Genomic DNA, 17,368 nt, shown 5'->3' on the forward strand with positions numbered 1-17,368 from the left:
CGTGGAAATCGAGCTAATTAGCATATCGTTCAGCGTCCGCCATTATCCATTATGCATTGGGTAACCCAAACGCGATGTTCGGACGCTTTTCAATCGCATTTTTTTCAATTTCAATTTTGCAGCAGCAATCGCGACGGGCGATGAGTGCATTGACAGGAGCAGCAACTTCGTCGCCGCAAATCCAATCAGTCAACTTGTCATAACGCCTGCCCACCTGTCTGTCCATCTGTCCGTCTGTACGTCTGTCTCACCTGCCAGGTCCCAGGTGGGCGTGAGTTATGTGCGGACTGATGACGTACGAGGAAGGTTTCCACCTCGCGGCCTGAGTTATGTGACGGGATCTTTTGGCGTTCGAAGATCGGAGATCATTCAACCGCGACTCGCGTCTTGAACTTCCGCTGAATGTTATTTAGTTGCCTTTGCAACTCTGTTTCTAGAACAAAGCACTTTCACCTGCCTCATCGATAGAGAATCAAATTCAATCGCATTCAATTGGCCACCAATGGTGGGGTAGGGGCTGCAATTAGCGTTGACCTTTTCACAGGTGTCTCATTGAAATGGCTCACACGCCCAAGGTGAGGCGCTGCCAAATGGCAAAGGTAACAGATCGCGACCTTCAGGGCCCTGCTTATGAATGGCTTTTCCCAAGCTCTTTGCGCATTTTCCGCGACGTATGCGGAAAAGAGTAACGAGATTTGCATAAAATTCGACACTAGTAGTTCCCACAGTCCGACATAAAATAGTTCAACTTAATTGGCCATGTTTTTGCTGGCATAATTCAGCCCAATTAGCCGTAGAATCTTTTGGGCCAGCTGCAGGTGCAGATAACCAGCAGATTGTGATTCGCAACTGATGCTGATGCTGATGCTGTTGCTGATGCTGATGCAACGCTGACAAGAAGACATAAATATCAGTTATGCAATCGAAAGGAGAGAGCTGCGTTGTCGATGCGTCGACGCATCGAGTGCCGAATGCATTTAGGCTCACGAAAGTAAGACAACTTTTTGCCGCTGCTCTGCCCCTCGGGTGATGCCCAAAATGCTGGCTATTTGGTGCTCTTGGCCATAAAACGCTTCCTGCTCCCGCTGCAATGCACCACCGGTCAAAATGTGGTCGAAATCTGGTAAACTGGATTGCCAGCGGAGAGCCTCTCGTGGCGAGAGGCTTCGCTAGTTGCCTTCCTTGTGTGTGGATTTGGGTTAGCCAAACATTTATCTGCCACTCGAGCTGTTGGTTGATGCTGGTTTTTATGTTGATGTCGCCGCTGGTCGAGATTCGGGGATAAAAATCAGGTGGGGGAAGTGTATCAGTGGGTGAAAACAGCGGGCGATTGCTCCAAACAATGGGGTTTTAATCAGCTAATTTTGTACGAGTTGTAAGTTAGATTTCCTAGTTTTTAGAGTGCCTATTCAAAACCTCTTTTAATTGGTAATGTACATTTTCAATGTGTTGTACTTGTCTATGAAAAATTAATTACCTTTTTTTATTGAGTATAATAAATTTATTTTATACATTGCAGCGTTCATAAACTGCCAGGCAATTCGAAGAGCATTCATTCTCCGCATTTCACTTTCATCAACTGAGTATTTTTTTTTTTGGTTCACTCTGCCAGCTGCAATTAAAATTTTGTAATACGGTGACCAAAAACAGAAAAAAAAGAGCACAGAAAACAGAAAAAGATGGAAAATATAACCCAAGCACAAACAACATCGCGATGAAAAATTACGACAAACAGAAAAAGACATTCGCTCTAAACGGTCGCATGGAATGTGTGTTGTTTTGTCGGGCAGCGAATAATTTGACCACTTTCAAAAATGATTTTCAATTTCACTAAACTATAGGCTGGTGGGCCAGGGTGTCGGCAATTTGGGGACTAAGTGAGCAGATACATACATACATACGTATGCGAACACATAATAATTATGCATGCGGCGTATTAAAAAGCGCGAACCTTAGAAACGATTCAAAACTCAGTCCGAATGAAATCGAAAATGAATTGAATCCAATTGAGTTGAGTTGATTTGGATGGTGACTGTGGCTATGGCGGGGGGATGATAATTTCACTTTCCTTTTCCCAAACTCGCTGCAGTGACTCCAACTGCATTTCAATTTTCCGCATTGGGCGTGTGTGTGTGTGTGTGAGTTAGTTTTTCATTTTCATATCGTTTTGGAGTGGTCTCTTCAGTTGGCATGTTAATGTAGGTCCGAACGTACATACATTCGATTCGAGAGCAGAGCGAAAGTCCAGCAGGCAGCAAAGTAGAGTCTAGCACAGGGAAACAATTAAATCCCATGAAAGTGATTATCGAACGCAATTTCACTGCCAAAAATTTGTGGCTTAATGTAATTTCAATTACGTGCTGCTGGCCGGAAATGAAATCGAAGACAGGCTGCCCCGAAACCGCCTGAAAATAAAATGTCAGTAGTCGCTCACGATGTCACAACCGCTGGCTGGCAAATTACATGGTAATGTGCTCCTCTGTGAGTCACGGATCTACGCGGTGGCATGCAGATTGTGGCGACCTGTCGCATTCATCAAATTGCGTGCAGCGAGTTCAGGGCGGGTCAAGTAACCAGATTCAGTCCGATTCGCAAATATAAAGGAAATGCGTAAGTATGAAAACATACTACTGCAATAAATAACTAATATGACTAAACTTCAAGGGATAGTAATACCCCTAGAAATCATCCATGTTGGATAGTTAAATCTATTACTTCCTATAATAATAATCCTAAGCTCTTGAAACGCACTGTACTGATTGCTTATAATACATTGTTTGCAGGCGCACAAAATTCAATCGCAATGTGAATTATTTCAGCCGCCTTCAAGTGCACGCTCTTTTATGTTTTATGTTTTCTGTGTTTGGTGTTTTGAGTTTCAGTGATTAGTGATTTGTGGGTGCGCGGTTGACGATGAGTGAAATTTCGCTGTCTGGCTGCCTGCCTGTGTTTGACATGGAAATTAGTAGCAGCAAACAGTAAGTGCGACCGCAGCGGAGAAATGTTATAATGTCTGCCTAATGAGCTTGGCACACCGCTGCGTATACTTGATGTACGATGTACGCATAAGAGTGTGTACAAATGCCATGAACATGTACATTTTCCAAAGCCAAGCCCCAAATGGTCCACTTGAAAACTCGTAGTTTTGCGCTTTAATGCTTCACTTCGCTTGTGTGGCTTCTTTGGCGCCTTTGGCTTTTTAATTTACAATTTTTTTTACACTTTACTTTTGGCTTGTAAATTGTAAATTGTTTCAAAGAGACGCGCTCTCGCCTGTTGTTGTGTTAATCATTCGCTGAATTGCACTTTATGGCGTTAGATAAGGGTCTTGCCCGGTATTTTGACAATTGACAAGCGATTATGTAAGTGAGCGCTGCCGGGCAACCGATGTCCCCCATTCGATGTGATTTTTGCGCCATTGTCGCGATCTCGATCTCGATACGCTCCACTCCCCAAATTGAAATGCACTTAGGCGATCGTCGCACGTTTGCGGATGCTGCAGACCCGCTGACACAGATAAATCACCAACAAATCATCAGCAGCGGTGCGAATAGAGATCGATTGTATCAAATATACACTTATACATACCTGTGTGGCGATATGGCTACTTATTAGCTCTCTTATTCAAATAAAGTTTTTTCTTTACTTGATTGAAGTCTATAATAATTTATATATACAATTCTTCAATTGTTGTGAAATTTGTATGAGATTTGGTTAGATATTAAGGGTACATTAATAAAATGGGAAAATAAAAGTAGGGATATGCATATGTACATACTTGGGTATTCAGTTTGAACTTTAGAGATCTATTCAAAGTAGTGTTTATGAGAACCGGTTTATTTTCTGTATTACCCTTGTATTTAGATATTAAATTATTTAGTTTTTCTTGTGTACTTTAGCTGTTTTCTTTTGATAAGCATAACTCATTCGCTGACAACGAGGTCCGGGGAATTGCGTAAGATCGGAGCCACGACAGGCGGGCCGTAAATTGGACGAGATTTTGCGAAACGCAGCTCGAGCAGTTGCAATTTCATGCATGCCGATTTTTATGCGAGCAGCAACATTAACAAAAAAAAAACAACAACTTTAGCAACAGCATCGAAACCTTATGACCATTGTACAATTTGGGCGAAAAAAAAGTATCTGGGCCAATTGAGATTCGAAAAGCAGTAATATAAATAGCACAGGAAAACAAAATCGCGAAACATCAAATTGTTTATTGTGGGATCAAGTATTGGCAAAGCTCAAGCGCAAGAAAGGTGCAAAAAGAAAAACTAAATAAAAAGTTGGGTGTACGATAACGATGCTCAGATACCCTAACAATGTGGACAAGCAAATTTATGAGCAAACACTTATAAATTTAATATGTTTTAACTAATTTTACAACGGGCATAAATGTAACAATGCAGTTTAAAGGCCCTAACCATGTAGTTAGGCCTTTCAAGGTCTAAGGTCTTTTCAGTTATTAGGCTATAAAGTTATGGTGGATCAAGGTACCACAGTACCTTGAAGGGAGTGTAAACTGAAACATCAGTTTGGAAATTGCTCGTGTGACTTTAGTTATGCACGATATTTCACGCAATTGAAGCGACTCGCAAGTTGCCATTCATTCATTCATTCAATTGAAGAAAGAGGCGTTGAATGAACAGAGTTCAAGCTGCGAAGGGATCAAATATTATTTACTCATTAAAGTTAAATGAAGATCAGTGGTTATAGAAGTATTTTGAATCCATTTAATTGAAACTGCGACAACTGCGTAAAAGCTTACAGTTTGGAAGCCACTGGTCTGAGCACTCAACGTCGAGCCGACACACCCACAAAAATTTCTATACCCACCCCCCCATCATCCATCATGCACATAAGCCCCCAGAAGCGGCGAAGGTCAATGAAAGTAAATAAAATCGAAAGTTTTGCTCACACTGATAAGCGAAACAGCGGCACGTGTCGCTCACTTAAAAAATAAATCAAATAAAAGCATTGGAAAGAGCAGAGCTAAAAGCTTTGGCCGGCGTCACTGGAACTCTAGATACAATACAATATATAATGTGCTTACCATATGGATGAGAGCTAGAAGCTACATATGTACTTATATAGAACTTGTTTTGATCCAGCAGAGTTGTCGCTACTCTAAAAGAAACCATAAAACTGAGAGTTTTTTAATGAAATATATTGGAACTTGATATAATTGATATAAATTTATATTTTAAAATACTTTTAAGTTATATGAAAAATTAAACTGATTTTTAAGAATTTTTATTTAAGATCAATTGTAGTAGTACAAGTTTACAGCTACTTAACAAATGTAACTTTTCTAAATAAATATTAATAAATAAAGACAAAAATTTGCTTAAAGTTTTTTTTACTATATTTAAGCGAACAATTAGCTTATTTAGTGTAGCCGACAACCCTCGAGAAATCGCTGGAATGAGCTGAAAATAGGCGGCCATCCAACGGCGGGGAACAGTGTGCTTCTGACAGCGGTCCGATCACGTAGAACTTGTTTCCCCTTAGATTTCTTAGACCAACAACAGGTGGGTGAGATCTAGTGGCTGGTTGCCCATTCGTGATTACATAACACTATGACACTGTGGAACTTTTTGCAGACATGTCGCTCTGTGTGATGTCCCCCGCTATGCTGAATGCCTGGAGTCAGACGCTCGTGAGGGCCATGTCCACCCAGGGTGGAGCCAAGAACATCGGCTTCGTGGGTCTGGGCAACATGGGCGCCAACATGGCCAGCAACCTGATCAAGGCCGGCCACAAGCTGCATGTGTTCGATATCTCCAAGCCCGCCTGCGAGGGTCTGGCCGCCAAGGGAGCCACCGTCTACGCCAAGACATCGGAGCTGGCCAAGAACTCCGACTTTGTGATCACCATGCTGCCGAACAACGCCATTGTGGATGCCTCCTACGATGAGATGACGGCCGATGGCGTCAACAAGGACACCATCTTCATTGACTCGTCCACGATCTCGCCGGATTTGGTCAAGTCGCTGCAGAAGAAGATCAGCGCCAAGGGTGCCCGTTTCATCGATGCCCCCGTTTCCGGTGGTGTGCCCGGCGCCGAGCAGGCCACCCTCACCTTCATGGTGGGCGGCACCGAGGCGGAGTACAATGCCGTCAAGGCCGTGCTGGAGTGCATGGGCAAGAAGATCACCCACTGCGGCGTCTATGGCATGGGCCAGGCCGCCAAGCTGTGCAACAACATGATGCTGGCCATCTCCATGATCGGCGTTTCGGAGGCCATGAATCTGGCGGTGCGTCAGGGTCTCGATGCCAATGTCTTTGCCGAGATCATCAACTCCTCCACCGGACGCTGCTGGGCCTCGGAGATCTACAACCCGGTGCCCGGCGTCTGCCCCACTGCCCCAGCCAACCGAGACTACGCCGGCGGCTTCTCCACGGCCCTGATCACTAAGGATCTGGGTCTGGCCTCCGGCGTGGCCAACACCTCCAACTCACCCATCCCGCTGGGTTCGCTGGCCCACAAGGTCTACCAGTCGCTGTGCGAGAAGGGACTGGGCAACAAGGACTTCTCCGTGGTGTACGACCTGATGAAGAAGGAGAAGTTCGGCCTTTAGGTTAACCACACAGACTACTACGGTAGTGGTGAGTGGTGGCCAAAAACCACGTCACCTCCACATCCAAACCAGTCCTGCATTTAAATATATAGCACTAAGTTTCCTAATTTCCCATTTCTATTGTGCCTGTTGACTATGCCTGTTCAATGCAAATTATACGTAAATTAAAGACGTATCGTATTGAGTGAAAAAGTTCCATGCTGTTGCGTAATCGTGGGCTGGTCTGATTCGGTCTGGGAATCGTCTGACGAATGGAACTCCGAGTGCTGATAAGCACCTACAAAATTCATCTGGGCTGCTTTGTTTTATGGCCACTTTTGAGTCCCCTGCAAATACAATTCCCGATTAGGGGTTATCTCCAGCGATTCAGCACTCGTGGCATTAGATTCCACATGGAGATAGTTTTTAATTCATAAAGCTTGCCAGGTAAACAGAGAATCGAGCCGAGCAAAACAAACAACATTGAAGTAAACGAATGGAAATTATGGCGTGGTTATCAAAAGCTCACCGATTGAGAAGCACTGGCGAAATATTTCGCAAGTAATTTTACGTGCCTAGCATTAAAGCTTACAGTTTGAGAAGCGCCACGTTGCCATAAACTGATTTCCATGAAAACACTTATTTTCGGTAAACACCGATATATGTACATATACCAACTCTTTGGGTAAAAATAAAATATTAATTGGGTTTTGCTAATTTTTTTTTTTGCTTATTGTTGTGACTTGGGAAGGTGTAAATTAATCTAAACTTTCTTCAAGAACTTGAAAAGCGGAATTTCTCAAATGTGTAACAATCTAATAAGAACAGAGAAACTCAAATATTGCATTAGACCCAATTTTAAGCTCATTTTAGGTATTGACAGTTTGTTTTATGATTTCATATAAATATTTGTTTACCAAAAAAAATGGGAATTTTTTTATAATACATTCAAATAAGTAGATAATTAGTGGAACCGCTGATAAGCCATATCGTAGAGAAGTGTTCATTTAAGTGGCTAGTTCGACACACACAGCCAGCTTTTATCTGCTACTAATTTTAAGCACAGCAAAGCCTAAGTGTCAAGTAAACAGAGAACCGAGCAAAACAAACAGATACAAAAGCGATTTGGTGCAGTATCTGGGCGCTTTTTGGGCGTTACGAGTGGGCGTGGCAACGTTTTGAAATACGCTTGTGCTTCTTTTACTTCTCTAGAATCTGTATGCTTAATTCCAACCTTTTAGCTTTATAATCGGGGACCATACGGACAACCCGGACAGACAGATCCGGACAACAGACCCCGGACAGTTACAGTTTTAGCATCACTCCGAACAGTGGTCAATGCAAATTTTGCAAAGCAACATAATTTGAGCGAAATCCGAAAAATATTTTTTGTTTTATTATTTTTACAATCATATATATATGTATTTAAAAATAACAAACTTAACTTAGGTGCTAATTAATTAATTGAGTTGGTATGTATGTATATAAAAACTTTGTTGCTGCTCTTTTTTGTGGGGTATAAAATAGTTCAACTATCTAAAATGTATCAAATCGATCAATAGGAGTGGGTTACATATCAATTAATTTATATATATTTTTTTGTATGGCTGGGCCGGGGCCTTTAAAGAGCTGATTATCCTAGACAAAGTTAATAAATATAAGTTTTAGAAAATGTTTTGAACAATCTTTCCGAGTGAAATAATTACAATAAATTTGGTAAGGATAAGGCTTAGGATTAGGTATACATATACAGTAAATGGTATATAATGAAAAAGCGTCCTTAAACGAGTCGAGTGCAATCGAGTGGTAAATTGTAAATGGAGTTTTGGGGGGAAACTTCGGTGCGGTACTGAGCTTCCGTGGGTTAAGTCACATTAAGTAGTAAGCCTAGTTGCAAAATTCTTTGAAAATATCACAAATTGAAATACACAATAAATAATTAATCGCATTTGGATCCGCGCGAAAGGAATCTGGTAGTTAGCAATTTGAGTTTTGGTAAATATACGAATAGATCTTTGAGAGAGGTTACCTTAGGTACATGCAATGTTTCAATAGACTCCTAGTAATAGATTCGCTATCCTTGTGTATGTACATAATCGCTTTGTGTAAATAGTTTGAGTTTTGCGCACATTTACATTAATATTCTTCTCTTGTGTGTATGTGTATATGTATATATATATAATTATATTAAAATAAGTAAAGCATTTTGGTGCTGCATAATTGAGTTTTAGGTGAATTGCGTGTTGTTGCCATCTATGGGTGGAACTGGTTGACTTCGATTCTTAACTAGCTAACTAACTTTGGTGTCTAATTGAATTCGCTATGGCTCAGACTGAGGCTCTTGGCCTGGCCAAACTTGTGCTTCAACTGGCTGGTGTTGGCCCGGAAGCGCTGCATCAGCTGCTGCTGCCTTCCGCCGGATACGGATCCATATCCGCTTCCGCTTCCTCCTGCTGCTCCTCCCAGTGCGCTGGACTGCAGCGGCGAAAGGGACGCCATTGCCGCATCAGCGCTGGTTATGGACTATGAACCTTTCAGCTTCTTCTTTGGATTGTTGCGCGTCTGATCGGTGGGTGCCGATGGTGGCAGCTCGCGATATTGGTTCTGTAATAAACAATATTATTTATAGTACAAGTAGCTAGTTAATCGCAATGTCCACTTACAATATCCTCGTTATCTGGCACTCGTGAAAGGAAGTCCAATAGCTCGTTGTTGGGAATGGTGTTGGGTCTTAGCAGACGTCTGGAGAACTTCATCAGGCCCCAGAAGAGCAGCAGCCAGCGGAGTGGCACAAAATGCAGGACCAGAATGGCGCCCCATAGTAAAACCACAGCCAGCCAAGTCAGTTCGGGGACGGAAAAGTTGAATGTGCTAGGGATTGCACGGTATTTATATAGACTGTGATATATCTATGAAAAAATAAATGAATCTCACTTGATGGTGCTCTCGCCTAAAGAAGCCAGGTAGCCGATGGTATTTTGAACGGTTTGGGAGACTTCTTGAATGGCCTGCAATCGCTCCTTGATGGACTTCTTTTCCTCCTTCTCCTTGTCGTCATCATCATCTTCATCGTACTCATAGTCGTAGTGAGCAGCTGCATCTGTGGTGCCCGTTATGAGGCGAAACAGCCAGTTTCTAAATGGCCATTAATTAGTACCAGGATGATCTCTTGCATACAGTATACCTACTTAAGTATGATGAGCAGCAGGACGAGGGGTACTGTATCCAGATCGCCGTACACACAGGCGACTATCCATAAGACGAAAGCTATGCTGGATCGCACTGGCGATTCCCACTCGAAGCAGCTCCTTTAGGAAACAGACAGTGAATTTAAAAGAAATTGTGATTTGAGCACTATACTCACTGCACATAGCGCGCTGCATCTAGGATATCCATGATTATCTCCTTGAGTCGGTTGACGTTGCGCAGGAAGAGCTGTCGCTTGAACTTGGCCTCCTGCTGGATCAGTTTTTCCTCCTTGGGCTGCAGAGCTCGACAAACGGCGCGGATCTCGCTCCAGACTACAGTCAGTTCCAGCTGGATTTGCGGTGAGTTTCCTTTGGCCCGCACACAGAGGTTCTTGTCCTTCAGCGTATACCATCGCTTAACGCCACTTTTGATCCGAAGGAGGGGAATGACTAGTTTGCCCAGGAACTCTACGCGATGGTCGCGATCCTCATCGAAGACGGTGATCTCCAAGACCTGTGTGATGTCTTTCACGTTGCTGCAACACGGATTTAATAATTTTGTTAGCAAAATATAAGATCGACAGAAGCTTAGCCTTACTTACAAAGTAAATATCTTATTCCAATTAGGAGTGAGTGTTTTGTACTCAGTTTGTGTCTGCAGTCGAGCGTTGCCCAGTTCCAGTACACAAAAGGGATCGGATTTTCCACCAATATCTGCCGCAGCCAATCCAGTGGCTCCAAACACCTTTACAGTCAGGTGACCCACATCGCGGAGATTTTGTAGGCATCTGAGAAACTTGTATCTATCCCTTAGCAGTTGCGCCTCTCGCGGATCCTCCTTGAAGGCCTTCAGATCGCTGATCGTCTCCAAGGCAGTGGTTCCACTGATGGTGAGCATGAGGTGGACTTCACCGGGGCAATCTTCAAGCGGTTTCCAAATGCCATGCGTGTTTTCGCGTTGAAAAACGCTGAGGTCGATAATGGCTTTGCCATAGAGGGTATTCCGGTTCCAAAGTGCGATCTCCAGGTTTTGATCTTCATCGAACAGGTGCAGATCGAACTGCTCCAGCCAGCGCTCCGTCCAGGAAGACTTGCTCTTGTACTTCTCATTGCCCAATCTGAATTCAAAAGTAAACGATTATCTTTCGATTTAACTGGTATTGAAGTGAGTAGTACCTGAATTTGAAGTGAGTATCATTCAGCTTGCTGCCATCTTCAGCTAAGGGCAAATCCTTGGCCTTAACCAGCAGTATGGTGACCACCGAGCTCCAGATCTGTGACTTCAATCGCTTCGATGACTCGGCCAGTTTCGAGTTGCGCTGAAAGTGCTGCAAGACATCCGGAAAATAAGACTCGGCCACCTCTCTGAGTTCATCGCATCCCTGCTCAAGTTGCTCCCGCAACTCCTCGTGCTGCCGCCTCACATGTTTGAGCACCATGCGAGGAGCCCGCTTGCAACCGGGCCAACTGTTGCCCAACATGATCCGCGCTCGAGAGCCCCAACTAAATCGTACAGCAAATTACACAGGCCCCAACACAAAGCCCAAAGCCACACTTCGCTTTCGAGGCTCCAACGGTGACTAAAACCATTTGGTAGTGAGGTCTAGCGATTGCGAGAGCAATACATACACTAAGTGCAATTTAACGAGGTATGCCGGACTAGACAGAGTGCTCTTACATATGCAGGTTTATGAGTCAGCTTTACACATTTCTGCTAATGGGTAATAGGTAATAGGTAGTAATATATAGGTATCACATCACAAATAGCATTAAATGTATGATACGAATCAGCAATACTCATTTAATTCATTTTCGGACCAATTAGAGTACCGAATATATATGCTTATTTATTATATCTGATTTAATCAAATACTTGATAGAGGCCGTGTTACCTTTTCTTGTATTGCATGTTAGCTACCTTGTTCTATATATATGTATATAAATTATAATTTTTACAATTTGTTGCAATTTACATATAACTGCAGTAAGCATTATCTTTTTTTGGATCCATAAATCATGTTGATTTTTTTCAATTTCCTGACCATAGGGTATTCATACTTTGACTTTCTCATATTTCCCCTTTTTTAAACGGCAACATACAGAGCCCCCTTTGTCATTTATTTGTTTTGGAGCGCCCTCGTTGAGAGATAACAAGCAATACCAATGGCAGCTCAAGCTTTTATTTGTTGAGCCACTGCGGTGATCGTGGCTCTCGCCTCATGAAAGCTAGTCATGATGAGTTGCCATAGTGGGAAAACCGCTCAATTGTGCGGCTTTAGTTCGGGTTAGTTGCGGCCACTGGATCAAAGTTAAAGCTTCGTGTGTGTCTATCCGAAAATAAAACCAGAAGCCATGTCAAACGGATTCCGCTGAGCCATAAATAAAGTTACTAGGTAAGCTGCCGCTTATAAATAAAATGTGGATTGTGGGTCGAGACTACATAGTTGAGAGGCAATTAAGGGTGCCAGACAAAAGGTAGCGAGACAATCGCTTAGCTCACTGTGGAAAAGCTCCGGGTGAAGGGCTGATTGATGGGCCAGACGAGCTGCTTCCGTCTTTCCCAGAGAACCCCAACCATTAGCGCTGCCGAACAATATGTTATAGTTGGATTTATGAGTTGCCACTCACCATTTCCTTGTCCTCCTGACTGCGCGGCCAGAGCGTCAAATTGATGAGTATCTCGCCCAGGCCACTTCCGCCATTTCCGCTGGAATCGCACAGCTGCAGGTGGATGTCCTCGGCCTTGCCCAATTCCAATTGGGTTAGGTCCAGCTTGGCCGAGCCCATGAAGTCGTCCTGCAGTCCCCAATCGTAGTCGAAAACCTGATTGGCAAACGTATCGATTGGGATAAAACGGAAATTCATTTTGATTAGATGAGATGATGGTCGCTTTTGGGAATTCGATGCCAGATTGCGGTTTAGACACTTTAAAACCTACAAAAATGGATTTGTGTAATAAAAAAAGTTTCCAACTGGCAGCGGTGGGATTCGAACCCACGCCTCCGAGGAGACTGGTGCCTTAAACCAGCGCCTTAGACCGCTCGGCCACGCTACCGTTCTGGCGGCCCGCGTCCGAATTCTTATCGCATTTTGCTATTCTTATCTGGGCCAAACTATTTGTGCCAGTGCACCAAGAACTTTGAGAACAACCATTTCATTTTATATCTGCTCAAAATTTAGACAGTGACTTTTAATTATGTTTTGAACACTGTTATTAGAGGCCAAAGTTCAACTAAGCATTATACATTTGAAGAATGAATTCCACAAGGAAATTAGTCATTCAACCTAAACCATTATGTTTCTTAACTTTAATTTTCTACCGATATAATGAAACTATGGCTAGAAGTATGAACAGTATATTTTTAAATCATTACTAGCTACTCTACTTTCTTGTACAGTTGTTTATCCACTACAACTGCTAATACTTCTGTGCCAGAATTTCTCTTTGTGCAGCACACAATGCACAACTTTGCCGAAGTGCCTGACAGGTCACCCCAAACTTTCCCAGGGACTCGACTCACCTTGACGATAATCGGCTGGAAGGGGTCCTCGATGGGCACGATGAAGACCTCGTCCCACACGGGATTCAGGTCCCGGTGAATGGTGCGCGACTTGTGGAGGAGGCGGCCGCCGACCTTGAACTTGACATAAGGATCACTCAGTCCTGCGGCAGGGACGAAAGACAAAAGAAAATTTCTCGCTGCAGTGCCAGTGCTTTGTGACCAGTGCTTAATTAAGCACAAAGGAGTGGGCAGGCCAGGATAATACTAATCGGATGTGGACGGGGGACGGGGGCAAAGATTTGGGTGCTGGGATGTGCTCACCATTCTTGTCCATGGCCACCAGGTCGCTGCCGGATTTAAGATGCACGCGCAGCTGAAAGAAGACGAATTGACGTAATTGGGCTTCGCGCTTGCGACGCAGTTCGTTGGCCTGATCGATTGCGTTTTCAGTGGCGGTTTTTCATTTTGCATTAATCAGTTAGTTAGAGTTGTGCAGCACAGCAAGTCGTTGTTGGCAAAAGCGATAATCGAAAATTGAAAATTTCAAACAAATTCAAGGAAATTTCAGTTAGTGCCATTGCGTAAAAGAAAAGGCGATAAAGTAAAGTGAAAACCAATTGTTAAAAGGAGTGAAGCAAAGAAAGAGATGCCGGATGATACCACCAACCTGCAGGGCCTCCAGTTGCTGTTGGGTGGTCAATTCCGGTGGACTGCAGCCGGCCGAACCGTTCTCCGGATGCTCATCGATCCTGCCCTCCATGGAGCCGCCAAAACGCTGGATAACCTGCGCCATCTTGGCCGTGGCACGGAATTCCCGGGCCAATGGTGAGCCACCAATGGTGGTGCTGCGATGCCGAGGACTCTGCGTCACGGAACTACTCTCGGAACTATAATCCGCCGCATAGTCGGTGCTTTCTTCGAGAAAATCACTGGGTGACTTGCGACCCAGACGATCTTTGCTCTTTGCGCGACTCCAGCGATGGCGAAGATTGTTGAAGAATCCGTGCGTCTTCTGCAGCACGCCCACGCCGCTGGCCACGCCCCCCGAACCAACACCGGCCAACTGCTGGGCCACAGCGCTCTTGGCCCTCTTCGGTGATATGTGCGGTGATTCACTGAGATGGCAATCGTGACCATTCAACTCCGAGGCGGATTTGCTGAGATGCTTGCCCAGGCGCTGCGATTGCTGCAACTTGGGCGAACCATGTGGCGAAAGCCGGAGCGGCGGTGTGGATCCGCTGATGGTGGAGCTGCTCCCAGGCTGCTGCTGGTGCTGCTGGAGCTGCTGGTGATCCAACTCCTCCTGCTCCACCTGGTCAACGTAGTGGATGCGTGCTGAAAGCGAGCGGGAGAAGGCAGAACGGGTAAGTGTTATTTCACCTGGCACGCAACTCCCACAATCGATTTAACAAAATTCCAGCGACCGATTGATAAATCATGTATTTACTACTAAAATCAACACTCATACGTATATACCCTCTCATACATATTATTCGCGGAATATTGAGTGTTTTCAGGCGATTCAATTGGCTCTGACATCACTGCTCTTTTGCGATTGTCTTAATTATAAAAATTACACAGAGCAATAGGAAAATGGAATGATTCTTTCCATTCGTTGATGTGGTCATCATAAAGTTGAAAATAAGCCACCACTTATAGAACTTAAATTGCTTATACGTACTATACAAGTTTTACAGCCCGAAAAGTATGACATTTGTTTTTACAAAAATTGGTATTTAAACTTTTATACTTTAAATATTTTTCCCATAAACTGCGCGGCACCGTAAACACTTTAATAGAAAAATGCAATTTTTAGTATATTTTGAATATTATTTAATTAAAAACGTACTAAAATAAAAACTTAATTAAGCGAGTGTTAACTGCTGACACTTTGATTTACGTGACTGTCAGCTAGGACGACAAATGAACTTGGAAAATAATGAACACTGCATTTAAAGAAGGGGACTTTAGTCCAAATTGCCAAGTCGCTTGACTTCATGATAAATCATTGCATATTTTGCTGGCATTTCGCAGTTTCCACACGCATTTATCAGTGGTTCGCCGCAGAAAAGTGACAGCCAGTTGGATTCAATCAAGCTATAAGCATTATGTACGAAGCTCGTTATATATCACTCTTGCTACATATGCTATAAGAGTATACACTACCCAGTGTCCCACAAACTACCTGTGACTGGAAAAATTTTATTAATTCTGTGGCACAACACAGAGGCTTGTGGCCTCGCCGCGTTCTTCGAGGACTTGAAGGAGTTGCCGAGATGCAGCGGTTGCATGACATGACCAATACTCGCGAGCACGAGCTAAATTGCACTGAATAATTGATTACGGCACTTTTTGATTGCTTTTAGCTGTACTTTCAAGCTACGTGTTATTTCATTTACTTATCACTGTCAGATATATCAGCACGACACAAACGCTTAGTGATTGTATCAGATTTTGCAGAATTGTGTGGCGACTGTATGATTTTCTCGCGATTTTCCAACGCGCAGCTGGGCGAACTGCACGCTGGCAGTGCCCCTAGAAGACTGCTTCGGATTCGGATTCGCTGTCTGGCGCTATGGTTCCATCACCCATCACCCATCCACCCACCACCCCATTCACCCAACCCCCCAACAGTAACTTTTGCTCTCCTTTGGCATTTGTTATTGTTAACGAACGCGCACATACAGTTACAGTTTATGCCAGTTTATGTGTGTGTGGGTGTGTGTGGCATTGGGTTGAATGTGAGTGGATGAGTGGGTGGTTGAGTGGGTGGTTAGTGGGTGGTTGGGTAGTGGGTGGTTTGCTGGCTTGGTGGTTGTGGGTGCTCTTGGGCGATTTTGCGGGTGGCCGCCCGGCTTTCCCTCTTGCATTATTAATGCCTTGCGATGCTGCAGCTGGCTATATTTTTCTCTCTCTTCGGTGCCGCGAAAATTGGAAAAGCATCCAACGATGGCGTCACCGAATGCAAATGTGTGTGTAAGCCCATTGGTGTGGGATAAACGACAAAGCTTTACGCACCCCGTGTAAAAGAAAAGCTTTAAATTTTCGGTATTTTCTCGGACATTTTACACTGCTTATTTTATTTTAATGAATGAAATGGAAGCCAAGTGCGAGTGAGAGGGCCACAATTCTTTGGGGGCCAAAACCGTGGCAAGGACATTGCTGCTGGCTGCAGTAGCAATTTGTCTGAGTCTTGTGCAACCGAAATGGGAATGTTCTCATGTACTTTCAATTAATTTAATGCAAGTGCAAGGCAGATTTCCCAACGCCCACATACAGGTGTGGTTTCCTGCTCGCCCCTTAAATTCCAAATATTTGTGGGCAACTTTTCCCGGAGGAGCACTTTCCGGCTTATGTGCCTGTCATTAGTTTTCCTCACACAACACATACGTTCAACCTACTTTTTTTGCTTTGCTACTGCTGGGCACATAAATATAAGGTTTTACGAGTGGTGGGCCCTTTAGTTTGGACAGCAGTGTTTGGCCCCCAAAAGTGTTGCAGACTTTTGGGCTCTGAAGTATTCTCGTCGCTTGCTACAAAAAAAAAATAAATTCATTTGATTCTTGACTGCGTTCTGCAATTAGCTAACTTTTTGGTCGCAAGTCAGCCAAACTTTTGTGGCCATAAACCTTGAGCCAAAGCGAAACATCCTTCAAATTATCGCACATACGCCATGTGGCCGGGCCTCATTTAATATCATTAACAATGCTGAGTGCCGTTTCGTTAGCTTGAAAGCACGTGCTTTCGATAAGCATAAAAACCCAATGTTTTACCGCCCTTTTTACGGCCCCAAAATAATGAAATTGTGCGTTCATATATATATAGGTATATCCTTTTCATCGCAGCAGGTTCGTAAACGCAGCGTCATTATTGTTTTCGTTTTTTTTTCGGCCATATCATGCAGGTTACCGTATCGGAAATTGGCCTGCGTAATCGCGCAGTATAAAGGAAACATCGGACATCAATTATGGATTTCGACATCGTGCACGGACTTTTTCTATCACAACTTTAGTCAATAAATCGAGCTCGTTCAAGGTCGGTCATCAATTATTTAGACATGGGTCAGCAAGTGTCATATGGCACTAATAGCACTGGCCCCTTGGCGCTTTCACTGTGCC

General features: G+C 43.8%; 2 protein-coding genes and 1 non-coding gene across 4 annotated transcripts; 1 reads left to right on the top strand and 2 right to left on the bottom strand.

Moving 5' to 3' along the window:
- The first annotated feature begins 5,412 nt into the window (after nt 1–5,412).
- On the top strand, nt 5,413–6,772 carry LOC120446346 (probable 3-hydroxyisobutyrate dehydrogenase, mitochondrial). Its single transcript, XM_039627272.1, has 2 exons — nt 5,413–5,531; nt 5,604–6,772. The coding sequence occupies exon 2, from the start codon at nt 5,606–5,608 to the stop codon at nt 6,578–6,580; it is 975 nt and encodes a 324-aa protein (XP_039483206.1). The 5' UTR covers nt 5,413–5,531; nt 5,604–5,605; the 3' UTR covers nt 6,581–6,772.
- Nucleotides 6,773–8,718: 1,946 nt separating this feature from the next.
- On the bottom strand, nt 8,719–15,769 carry LOC120445771 (multiple C2 and transmembrane domain-containing protein). 2 transcript variants are annotated; one of them, XM_039626369.2, is made up of 12 exons: nt 15,436–15,769; nt 13,918–14,585; nt 13,572–13,680; nt 13,269–13,411; nt 12,376–12,570; nt 10,924–11,075; nt 10,350–10,865; nt 9,924–10,283; nt 9,748–9,867; nt 9,494–9,694; nt 9,223–9,430; nt 8,719–9,163 (listed from the first exon to the last, which is right to left on the bottom strand). In XM_039626369.2, exons 1-12 carry the CDS (start codon nt 15,539–15,541, stop codon nt 9,083–9,085), a joined length of 2,859 nt encoding a protein of 952 aa, XP_039482303.1. In that variant the 5' UTR covers nt 15,542–15,769; the 3' UTR covers nt 8,719–9,082. The 2 variants fall into 2 exon arrangements, with proteins under 2 accessions (XP_039482303.1, XP_039482304.1); XM_039626370.2 differs by having other exon boundaries at nt 13,572–13,623; nt 15,436–15,768.
- On the bottom strand, nt 12,721–12,802 carry Trnal-aag. Its single transcript has one exon. It is a non-coding gene; the product is annotated as a tRNA-Leu (tRNA).
- Nucleotides 15,770–17,368: the final 1,599 nt, after the last annotated feature.

This window comes from Drosophila santomea, chromosome 2R (genome assembly GCF_016746245.2).
Source record: "Drosophila santomea strain STO CAGO 1482 chromosome 2R, Prin_Dsan_1.1, whole genome shotgun sequence".
Lineage (NCBI taxonomy): Eukaryota > Metazoa > Arthropoda > Insecta > Diptera > Drosophilidae > Drosophila > Drosophila santomea.